This window comes from Podarcis filfolensis, assembly GCF_964270895.1.
Source record: "Podarcis filfolensis genome assembly, chromosome: 6".
Classification (NCBI taxonomy): Eukaryota; Metazoa; Chordata; class Lepidosauria; order Squamata; family Lacertidae; genus Podarcis; species Podarcis filfolensis.
The window spans coordinates 48,144,398-48,156,453 of record NC_139609.1 but is presented as its reverse complement, the minus strand read 5'-3'; the positions used below and the strand labels follow the sequence as shown (position 1 = coordinate 48,156,453).

Below are 12,056 nucleotides of genomic sequence, written 5' to 3'. Positions count from 1 at the left end.
GTTTCAGCTCAAACATTGAGAAGTTCCATTACTCTTTATTCCCTGTGGCCCTGAATAAAATAGGGGGAAAGTATGAAATTAATTTTGATCACTAAATTTTTTGGGGGGCATATTCAACAGTTTTGCTTGAAACTTTTCAATAATTGTTTTTTAACTTGGTAAGATTTTAAAATATTTCATATATATTTGCATTCTAAACATTTTATAAAGGGCTGGAGATGAGTTGATCAGCTACTCATGTTATGCTGTGCTGATAATTTTTTCCCAGTTATTTGTGAAATATTCTGTATGTAGTGTGACACAGCAGTCTCTCTGAAAGAAAAGGAAATTGGTCTGATTATTCAAAAGAATTGGAAAATGTTAATATTAGTGCACAGGCAGATAATGATATAATGATAAGCGTGAAAATGATATTTGATTATAGAAGTCCTGTTTCTTATAGATGAACATTACACAGAGCTCAGACAGAAACTATGACTTGTTGCTCTCACCCATTATGAATTTGAGTCAGAACTGAGATCTTATCAATATATTTATCATTGCAGAAGGAGCAGGGCAAGAAAAATTAGTTGTTCCTTGTGCTTCATTTTCTGTTTCTTCGTAACTTTATCATCTAATCCAGTAAGTGAATCCTGAATAAGAGAAGCAGGATTCAGAATTCCTGGAGTCTGCTCATGGCAGCACTAATGCAGTGCAACTTTCTTGTCTCAGTGCAGTGTTCTTGGTGCGCCACAGAACTACCCGTCAGCGCTTTGCAATGAAGAAGATCAATAAGCAGAATCTCATTTTGAGGAACCAAATTCAACAAGCTTTTGTGGAAAGAGACATACTAACATTTGCAGAGAATCCCTTTGTTGTGAGCATGTTCTGCTCTTTCGAAACCAAGAGGCATCTATGCATGGTTATGGAGTATGTGGAAGGTATTGTTTCACCACCATAGAATTCATCTTGTCACAACAATGATCTTACATATTGACCAGAAAGTGGTAGAGAATTTTATATGTGCTGACTTGCATGGTGCTTTCCAGTATTCTCAAAAGTGTCCCATAGGTGCCATCTTAGAGGATGGAATAATAAATCCACTATGTGCCACAAAGGTTTTAACCTTGAGTGGAGATGGGCATTCTCTTGAGGTGGTCCTGTTCATCATGGACTAGTTAGCCATGTTTGCTCTTGAAACCTTAGGTACAAGTATCTGACTTAAGGGTCATGTGAAAGAAATAAGAAATTGGAGAAGGTTCACAGCGGAATGAATTGAATATACCCTACACGATATTCTCTTCCATAGGGAAACAGCAATGGAATTTGAGGCTGGCTAATAACTATAGTTATAGTAGGAACACGGTGGCGCTGTGGGTTAAACCACAGAGCCTAGGACTTGCTGATCAGAAGGTCAGTGGTTCGAATCCCTGCGACGGGATGAGCTCCTGTTGCTCCATCCCTGCTCCTGCCAACCTAGCAGTTTGAAAGCACATCAAAGTGCAAGTAGATAAATAGGTACTGCTCCGGTGGGAAGGTAAACGGTGTTTCTGTGTGCTGCTCTGGTTCACCAGAAGCGGCTTAGTCATGCTGGCCACATGACCCGGAAGCTATACGCTGGCTCCCTCGGCCAATAAAGCGAGATGAGCGCTGCAACTCCAAGGTCGGTCACGACTGGACCTAATGGTCAGGGGTCCCTTTACCTTAATAACTATAGTAATATCCATACAGAAATAAGTGTAATGACGCTTGGCAGAGTCTGTCACTTGAGGAATAATTAAAATTAGTCAAATATTTGCAATCAGTGTCTCCTTATTTCTTAGGTTTGCAGTTTTCGTAGTGTTCTAAAATTCCAAGTTGTGCAGCATCCAGGAGGGGGTTTTACCCAACTAACCACATTTAATTTGAGAGTACTCACATGACAGCTCCCACTCATGCCTTTAAAACCCACAAGTGCACTCAAAGTGGAGCACTATCCAGACACTTTAGCTAGTGCAGAGAGAGGTTCTCACCCCTTCATAGACTGGGTTCCTAGGAGCATACAATACCAGTCTTCTGTTATCTGTATAAGTTTCCTTTTTTGGGAAGGTCAAAATTTTGACTTGCACAACTCTTGGTGGATTGGACCCCAGCATTCTTAGCAGAGGTTCATGTCTCTTTTTGATGAACTGGAAGTATCCTCATTGCTTTTTTGTGTGTAAAGTGAGAACAGGAAAGCTACTGCAAATCTGTTGCTCCATTTCTGTGCTGCTCCTTGTCCTTGGAGACTTGCAAAAGCCAGTGTTTTTGTTTTGTTTTTAAGCACCGCAAGGTCTGTCATATTTTACCCAACAAGCACAGCTATTGTGGCTGGTGATGCCATGAGCACTACAGATCAGTCCTCCTCCTGTGCTTTCACTGTTGTGTATTACTATTTTGAAAAGTCTTTAGAAGCTAAGCCTGACATAGGATACCTATTGCTGTGGAGAGTGCTCACCTAAATGTAAATACATACAACACTACCTTCTCTCTAGCAGCAATACACTACTGTTTTTCTTTCACCCCTTTTCTTCTTTTGTGTACTCACGGGAACTGCTCCTCAGTAGTACACATTCATACTGGCAAAAGGGTCACAAGACCAAGGCTTCAGACCATTATGCCAGAGGCAGTGTATTGGAGCAAATCTTAGCCAGTATAAAGGAGGATATTATTAAAATGTTGCACTGGCATATTGCCGTCTTGTACTCATAGCCACCTACCTGAGAATAAACCTCATTGAACTCAGTAGAACTTATTTCTGAATAGATGTGTATCAGATTTTGCTATAACGTTGCGTTCATCAGATCTGGCTGACAGACAGTGACTTGACACAAATGTTTCTCATCTTTTTATGCTTTTTTTTTTTTACCATGTTGTCTTAGGAGGTGATTGTGCAACTCTCTTGAAGAATATTGGAGCTTTACCTGTTGATATGGCAAGAATGTATTTTGCAGAAACTGTTCTGGCACTGGAATATCTCCACAATTATGGCATCGTCCACCGTGACCTAAAGCCTGACAAGTACGCTTTTAGCTTCTCATGTTTGGACCTGTAGTCGCAGCTGTCCATGCTAAAAATAGTTATAGGAACGATGTGTGCCATTTCCCCCCCCTGCAAGGGCAAGTTTTTATTTTAATGTTCTTGTTACTGAGCTCTTTCTTTACAGATGTCATTCTGTGCTTTTATTAGTGAAATATATTTGAAATATATTTAGGCAATTCATGATTGCCTAAATTTGAAGTGAGAGTTAGATTTTAAATATAACGAAATGCGGGGTCCCATTGTCCCTGTGCAGTGAGAAGTGCCTATACTTTAATAGCTGCTAAAAATGCAGACAGGGCACAACTTTATAGCAGATATCTTGGCTCAAACTTTAATTTTAAATGTTTGTGTACAAAGTTGCTCAGAACTGAATCAGTAAGACATTAAAATGTTGCTGATCACTTTCATGCCCAGCTAAAGATACTCATGCTGATCTTTACAGTCCTGTGTAGCCTGAAAGTCATCACATTGAGATCATTACGAGAAGCCCTGGTCAGTGTTTCCTCACTTAAGAGCGTGCCTTCATTGTGGAAAAGGGTATATCTGTAGAATTCTCTGCCTGTGGAAGTTTGCCTGTATACTATGTGGCAGTCAAGACTCTAAATTACGGACCTTTAATCAAGTGTTTTGGTAGATCATAAATAGTATAACATTGTATAAAACTTTAGTTTGCTTTACTTTTCAGTAACACTTACCTATTTTTGCTTCAGTCTTCTCATAACATCGATGGGTCACATCAAGCTGACAGACTTTGGCCTCTCTAAAATTGGCTTAATGAGCTTGACAACCAACCTATATGAAGGACACATTGAGAAAGATGCCAGAGAATTCTTGGATAAGCAGGTACTTTGAAGTTTTCTTTTTGAAACATCTATAAATAACTGCACATGCTGTTCTTTAAGGAAGCCAGTAGCAAGTATGTGCCCTGCAGGTTTTGTGACACGTATCTCTTTGATCCACAGGTGGTATAATAAAATCCATATTTATTAAAGATCCCTAAGTATAGGGCAGGTACAGATACAGTTCCATTTTGACTGCAAAGCTACATTCATGCTGATGACCCTTGTGTACATCTTCAAACATTTGAAAGTTAAAATTCCTTATATAATTTGTTCAAAGCCGTGGCACTATTGGACTTCTTAATGAAATAAAACAGGAATAAGAGTTGTCTTCATGGATGCATTTTATTTATGAAGAAAGCTTCAACTATAAATGGACAAAAGTTTTGTTTTTAAAATCTTCTGAACCGTCTCAGGATAATTGCAGTAACTTTGTAACTCCTAATTGGCTTTGGTGTGGGGTTTTAAGTTTTCTAATATGAAGTTACATTCTCTGGGATGCTTCCATTAGGAAAGATAATCTTCATTCCTTGAGCTGTGTGGAACAACAGTGATTTTGAATGCAATAGCTCATTTATCTCCCCTCCCCCTGCTTCTTGTTCAGGTGTGTGGGACTCCAGAATACATTGCTCCAGAAGTGATCTTGCGGCAGGGTTATGGAAAGCCTGTGGATTGGTGGGCCATGGGAGTAATCTTGTATGAGTTTCTAGTTGGCTGCGTTCCTTTTTTTGGCGACACACCGGAAGAATTATTTGGACAAGTTATCCATGGTATGTGTCCTACCTTTATAAGCAAAAAGTGTTGTCTCCCTGTATTTGGTGAATGGCTCCAAGCCTACTTATTTGGCTCAAGAGGTGTTGGGAAGTTCCACTGACCCTGCAGGAACAGCTTTTGTACGGCACAGAGAGCTGCATCTTTGCAGGGAAGGCAATAAAAGTCTCATTCCCTGAGCACATTCCCTGAGCAGAATACTGCATTTTTCTATTCTAATCCTATCAAACTAATTTATATAGATGAAATTGCCTGGCCAGAAGGAGATGATGCTTTACCACTAGATGCACAGGACCTCATCGGTAAACTTCTCCGACAAAATCCTATGGAAAGGCTGGGAACAGGTACAAACTCATTTTTATCAAAACGGTTGTGGGAAACTCTGAAATACAACCCCCAAACCTGCTAATTGCAAGGGGGGAGTATGGTGACCATGCAGTTAACCTTCTCAGTGATCTGCTGTTTCCTCAGCCTTTGGCAGAGTGGCCATTAAAAGTGTATAGGGTTCTGCAGCAGAAATATGTCCTTACAAATGGGGAGCAAGAGCTGAATGGTGCAATTTTTCCCCCATTCCCTGACTTGTTCCCATCATAGCAATTGGGTCTTGCAGTTGAGCTCTACTTTGTTCTAACAGTAGACTGATGTTTAAACATTTTTTGAAGGGTAGACTTACTGGCTTCATTTACTATGACATGGTTTAAGAATTCCTAACAATGTTGTCATTTCAGGGAGTGCTTTTGAGGTGAAGCAACACAGATTCTTCAAGGATTTGGACTGGAATGGATTGCTCCGACAAAAGGCAGAATTTATTCCACAGTTAGAATCGGAAGATGACACAAGCTACTTTGACAGTAAGGGGGAAAAGTTGACTGTTAACTGTTGATGATTTTCAGTATTATTGTTAATATTGTGTATTAAGATGTGCACGTAAGTAGCTTGCAAACCTGTTAATGAAAGGGAGTTATGAGCATATTTTGAGCTTTCAGATAAAACCCATTCAACCTTCTGATTCAGAAATCACACACTCATACAGCCTCATACTGCATTGCACCTTGAAAAAAATGTCATTCTGGGATCCCAGTGTAATGTTCAGAAGTCTGAGTTATATTAAGGTTCTTTTGCATTGTGCAGATAAACTCATGATAAGCTTTTAGCTGGATTGGATTTGAAAGTAAAACTTTGTGCATTGTAAGTTGGTGTTATATGAGGAAATGAAGTAGTAACAGGGAGAATGCTATAAAATAGGCAAGACCACTAAGGATGATCTGTTGCACATACTGATCTATAAAGTTTGCACTAAACTACTCATAGTAATATAAAAGACAATTTGTAGACTATTGTAGAGAGAGCTTCGAATTTGAGAAAGCTGACAAAAGGCCTTGAGAAGTCTACCTTACCCAGATACAGGTTTTCTTTCAAGCTAAGCCTCCCAGATAGGAATTGTCATTTCTGTCTCCTATACAGCATGCAGCTGGTGTTGAGGCCAACTATAATCAATATGTACCTGAAAAGGTGGATTTTATTTACTTCTGCAGCACAGCATGTGCATCAAGCAGCTCAATTAAGTATTTTGGTTTGTTGTTTTGAGATGTCAGTTTCAAAATTAGAATTTAAAATTAGGCTAATTGTCATTCTGTCTTGCTAGCCCATTGCTCCTTATATGCAATGATTAAGTTCCATCATCGCTATGAAAACTACCAATTACAATTGAATTGGTTTCTGCTAAGAAAAGTTCTCACTTTTCGGTCCCACCGTTCTGTTGTCAAGATGCGTTGAGTATATTTATTGTCTCAGCTACTTGAGGATGTGAATATTAGTGCAGCTAACAGACAATCTGTTGTTTATTCTGCAAGTGTCACAGAGGTATAACAGTAAAAGTAGCTTCAGTTGCTCTTGCTGTAGCAAAACTATATTAAAAGTAATTTGAATGTTCACAGCCAGGCTAACAGGATTTCTACAACCATGATGTTAATAATTGGAACTCCGCCTTTTTATTGTAGTCATGGTGGACTGTCAGGAGAACTGCCTGAATCTTTGGTTTCAAAAGTTCGAAAGAGCTGTACTTTTGTAATTTGTTTTGATAACTTTGTGTACCTTATGGTCAGGAGAAATGAAAATTTGATGGTGAAAGAAAAAAATGACTGCTATCTAAGAATCAAGCCAAATTATATTCCACTTGTATAATTTGTAAATCTCAGGAAAGTCCCTGATCTCAAGTAGGATATTTATTTGTAAATCCCAAGAGTGCCAACTGTTCCTTGCCTGTTGAATACATGACCTCAATTTTGTGTTCTCGTTTGCAGCTCGCACCGAGCGATATCAGCATTTAGATTCTGAGGAAGAGGATGACACGAATGACGATGATCATGTGGAACTCAGGCAGTTTTCCTCATGTTCACCAAGGTTTAGCAAGGTATATATTTTTAATAAATAGATGGGATTTGAACTCTGTTGTGGTCAAAATAGTACGAACAGCTGTATGATCTCTATAACTTACATGGAAGCTAGGCTGTTTAGGAGGTACAGTGGTACCTTGGTTCTCAAACTTAATCTGTTCCAGAAATCCGTTCCAAAATCAAAGCGTTTCTAAACCAAGGTGCACTTTCCCATATAAAGTAATGCAAAATGGATTAATCTGTTCCAGTCTTTTAAAAACAACCCCTAAAACAGCAATTTAACATGAATTTTACTATCTAATGAAACCATTGATCCATAAAATGAAAGCAATAAACAATGTACTGTAGTCACACAATCAATCAATCAGTAGCTGAACTGGGTTCCACACAGTCACAAAAACAAAAACAAAAGAGCTGTAAAAACAAAAACTCAAAATAAATAGCAAAAACAGATAGAAAGAGTAACACTCAAAATGGAATCGTGGCGCTCAAAACGGAGTACATCCAGCTTCTGAAAAAAGTTCGCAAACTGGAACACTTACTTTGGGTTTGCAGTTCTAGCTTCCAAGTTGTTTGAATACCAAGGTGTTTGAGAACCAAGGTACCACTGTAATTACTTACCTGTACAAGAGATGCCCATTTGTAAATGGACTCTGGGCCCAACAGAGTTCCGTGCTCTGATTGATGGGATTGAATTAACCAAAGAGCAACATACCTTCTCTGTCAACTTTTGTGGGGGTAGGAACTTGTTAGAGATGACACACATAAGCAGGCCTGTTTTGGGAATTATTTCAGTAGAAGAATATAAAAGACGTTAGGAGGAAATTGAAAATTCGTAGCAGGATTTTCAGAAAAGATCCTAGAACATGATGGTTGCTTAGTAATTAGCAATACTAATAGGCATGAGCAGAATGCCTTTGCCTTATGTCCTGCTCAAGGAGCTCTCTAGAAAAATCCAAATGGATTTTGAAATTTGACTTTTAAACCAGAATACTCAGTGATGAGGCACAAAATGAGGTACAGATGCAGTATTTGGGGGGACACGGTGCAAAACTGAGCTGATGTAGCCGTGCCTGTGTCTTGAGCTCTGAAAAATAATACAGCATTCATCTTGTGGGTGGCATGAAAGGCTCATTATAGTTTGAAAATGTTGTCTGACAATTCATCCAGATAATTTATTAATGGCTATCCTGTTGATGTTGTGAATTTTTAATAATGTTGTTTTCATCAGTCTCATATGCAAATCAGGTTCTCAGTTGAGTTCAGTCTTATAAACACAGATTTCTCTCTCTCTCTCTCCTGTTAACTGTTCAATGATTTAAAATGTCATTGTAAAGCAGTTGTTGAGGCATGATTGACTAAGCAAATTAGTCAGTAGGGTGTAGGATTTCTTTTTTAAAAAATCTTTCTTGGTTAAGCTTGTACTACAGAATTTCTAGAAATAGATTTTCTCTGGGGTTGGAAATCTTAACACCCTCACCATTAATTAAACTGCTGAAGCTTTGTTTTCCAAAACCTCTGTTGCAAGCATAGAACTTAAAAGCACTTTACAGAAATAACAGCAATTTGTGTGCACCTACATCTTTTTGTTGGCTTCAGCAGATAATTAAAGGACATTGCCAATTCCATCTTTTCAGTTTAAAAATTGGAATTCTGAAATATCCTGCAATTTAAAGAGTCTATCAGTGACCGTTGTCATTCTGATATACAATTTGATTGTACCTATAGGTGTACAGCAGTATGGAACGTCTTTCCATCCATGAAGAGAGGAAAACGCCACCACCTACCAAGCGTAGCCTGAGTGAGGAAAAAGATGACAGACTAGAAAGCCTTGGCCTGAAGTGTCGAGACCGCAGCTGGGTGATTGGGTCTCCTGAAATGTGAGCGTAACAAATGCTAGGTGTCCTTTACTTTTTCTCCCTGCCTCTGGATTAAAATAATGTTTGTGGGGGCAAAGAAGCAGTGTATGAACAGATAAACTTCATAATATGCTAATATTCCATGAAGCGTTGCCAGACTTTTATCACAACAAATATAATGCAACGAATTTTACTATTAAGCAAAAAAGTATTTTGTGAGGGGTCTTAATCAACACAGTGCTCCCCAGATGTTGTGAGCCACAGCTCGTCTTTTCTCTGACAATTGACTGTGGTGGCTCAGGCTAATGGAAATTGTACTCCATAGCATCTGAATGACAGACACCATGTTGGCTACCTTTTGTCTGAAAGGGATGCTCACTTGGAACATCCAAATAAATACCAGTGTAGAGGTTTTTACAGTCATGTATTTAAAGAAACGTATTGGTACTTTTGATTATGCTGAATACCAACATATTTGTGAAATTTGTGGCTTCAATAGTGGCTTTTCAGTCTTTTCAAATCATCTAATTTCAGTTCTGTCTTGACTGAAATACCATCACTTTGATTAACAAATCATAGCACCAAATTATTTTGCCTTTTTTATAAGCATGTCAAAGTTTGCTCCAACTACCGTATTTTTCGCTCTATAAGACGCACCAGACCACAAGACACACCTAGTTTTTGGAGGAGGAAAACAAGAAAAAAAATTATTCTGAATCTCAGAAGCCAGAACAGCAAGAGGGATCGCTGCACAGTGAAAGCAGCAATCCCTCTTGCTGTTCTGGCTTCTGGGATAGCTGCGCAGCCTGCATTCGCTCCATAAGACACACACACATTTCCCCTTACTTTTTAGGAGGGAAAAAGTGAGTCTTATAGAGCAAAAAATACGGTAGATCATTCTTGACTTTTGCTTTATTATGCTTGTATATCATTAACAGTAGCTGCATCTTGAAATCACCAACTTCCTGAAAAATAAATTATCTGGGGTTTGTTCTGTTCTCTTCCCCCCAGACTGCGTAAACATCTCTCAGTGTCTGAATCCTCTCACACAGAGAGTGACTCCAGTCCACCTCTGACTGTCCGCCGGCGATGCTCTGGGCTTCTAGACATGCCCCGCTTTGCCATTTCAGCTGAGGAAGAAGGTAAAAAGAAACAGCTGGATGGGACGCAGCCAAGGGAAAGCCACCCTCTTCCAATTCCAGAACAACCTGTGGAGCGAGAACTACAACTGGATGATGAGGATGGGTTAAAAACACCCTCTTCAACTGTCAGTAATATGAGCAGCTCAACACTGACAGGTATGTGCCTTTCAAGATGGAAGCATTGTCTCCGCTAGGTGCACTAAGCTTATTGTTATCTGGGCAGGTCATTCTAAACATCTCCCTACACAATATGGGGTAGAAAGATTTTGCCTCCCGGGATTCCTCTGTTCTGTTAATCATCTATGCATAGGCGTCATATTGAACAGGGAGTATGTGCATAAATGTCACATAGATCTGAACAGTGTGGGTGATACCACCCACACAGTCTGGGGATCAACAATGCAATTTGGCACTACATGCACTGGATTTTACATTAATAAACCGTATTCAGATGTTAACCCACACATAGATGTCCAGTGATCTCTCTGAGGTGATATAGATAGACCTGGGTGGCAGGGAGTTGCAGTCTTGCTCACCTGTCGCAGGTAAGGAGATTGTTTCTCAAGAAGCTTGTTACTCAAGTTTGCACAGTTCCACAGGGCCAACAGCTGGCTTCACTTTGGAACCTTAAAAAAGCTGGACTGCTTTTTTGCCGGGTCCATGTTAAAATATTAAAAGCTATCTCATAATGCCTTCTATAATACAGAACATCTTGTTCAGAAGTAGCAAACAAACAGGTTGTGGTCTTTGTCCCCAACTTTTGTTGATAGCCTAACTGGTCTTCTTTTTTCATCATGTTTGGACCTTTAATACCACCCCTCCCCCCCAAAAAAATCTCAGACTTCTGCTACTTCCAACACAGTAGCAGAGTTAGCTTTATTCAGGGTGTTTGGGGTGAAGTTTCTTTGGCTTAATTATGTGTTTTTGTAGCAGAAGGAAAACATGGTAATTTTGTTGAGATTATAACACCCCTAGTTAAATGCATCTATAAATAAGGCTTCAGGGCTTGGGTTTGCTTCTGAGGAAAGTTCACTGTCGGGCTGTGTGTAAACATGACTTTGATTTCATATACGTGCCTGCAGGGGAACAGACTGTTAGAAATTCCCTATGGTTCTAATCTATTTTAATTGATATTGTAGCTGGAAGCACTACAGACTTCTCTGATCAGTGCACTCGCAGTAATAGCAACGAGGGCCCAGAGTTTACTACTCCTAAAGCCACAAGTGACTTGGCAGTGCGGCGAGCCCGACATAGGCTACTCTCTGGGGAGTCTGGGGAAAAACGGACCACACGTCCTGTTAATAAAGTGATTAAGTCAGCATCAGCCACAGCCCTCTCTCTCCTAATTCCTTCAGGTAAGATACGGAAAGAGTATTATTTGGGTGACTTGCTTAAAACCAGAGGACTTTTAAGCACTTGAAGTAATACCTTTATATATTTCAAGTTGGGCCAAGATTCATTTAAAGTCATGTTGTTCTGGCGGTGAAGATGCAATGATTTGCCATTTATAACACAATTATATATCAAGGACAGCAATTTATTTGTCAGCTTTTTAACTACATCTACCATAAGCTATTTTATTATAGTTTCTTAAAATGCAGCTTCTTTTGTTTGTAGATGTTTATGGAGCAGCATGTTAAAATTGCAAGCATGAGAAAAATGTAGGTGTCTTGTAGCTGTGCAGGCATCTACCGACATTACTGCATTTCAAGAATTTCATGAACAGCTGAGATGGTGCAAAAAAATATATGCTGCAATGGATCAAGTTACTAAGTTCATTTGAACCATAGAAATAGAAATCTAACCTCAATGTGGCAGCAATATGGCCCTAGGCAGCTATTTGCATATAACCCTCTCCTGACGGCTCATTCTTAAGGAGCTGTGCACTGCTCCCGGCATGTCATTAGCTCTAACATTCATTGAAAGAACAAGCTGTGGGTGAATTCACTACTTAAGTCAACAGAATGAGTTTCAAATGGGTAAAATTTGCTGTGTGGGTTTGCCTTTTTT

The 12,056-nt window shown here is 39.4% G+C and overlaps 1 protein-coding gene across 17 annotated transcripts in view; it reads left to right on the top strand.

The window, feature by feature from the left end:
• The window catches only part of MAST2 (microtubule associated serine/threonine kinase 2), a 150,743-nt gene that overhangs the window by 127,614 nt on the left and 11,073 nt on the right, over positions 1-12,056 (top strand). For 10 of the 17 annotated variants that reach the window (XR_014549533.1, XR_014549535.1, XR_014549536.1 and 7 more), the window contains 10 exons: positions 712-920; positions 2,880-3,018; positions 3,750-3,882; positions 4,483-4,648; positions 4,892-4,993; positions 5,378-5,500; positions 6,953-7,062; positions 8,774-8,925; positions 9,916-10,202; positions 11,186-11,401. Coding sequence is in view for 11 of the 17 variants with exons in the window: in XM_083620181.1 (XP_083476307.1) it covers positions 712-920; positions 2,880-3,018; positions 3,750-3,882; positions 4,483-4,648; positions 4,892-4,993; positions 5,378-5,500; positions 6,953-7,062; positions 8,774-8,925; positions 9,916-10,202; positions 11,186-11,401 (1,637 nt within the window). In the remaining 6 variants the exon portion in view is untranslated. The remainder of the gene's footprint in view (positions 1-711; positions 921-2,879; positions 3,019-3,749; positions 3,883-4,482; positions 4,649-4,891; positions 4,994-5,377; positions 5,501-6,952; positions 7,063-8,773; positions 8,926-9,915; positions 10,203-11,185; positions 11,402-12,056) is intronic. The other 7 variants (XR_014549532.1, XR_014549534.1, XR_014549537.1 and 4 more) reach the window with 1 other exon arrangement.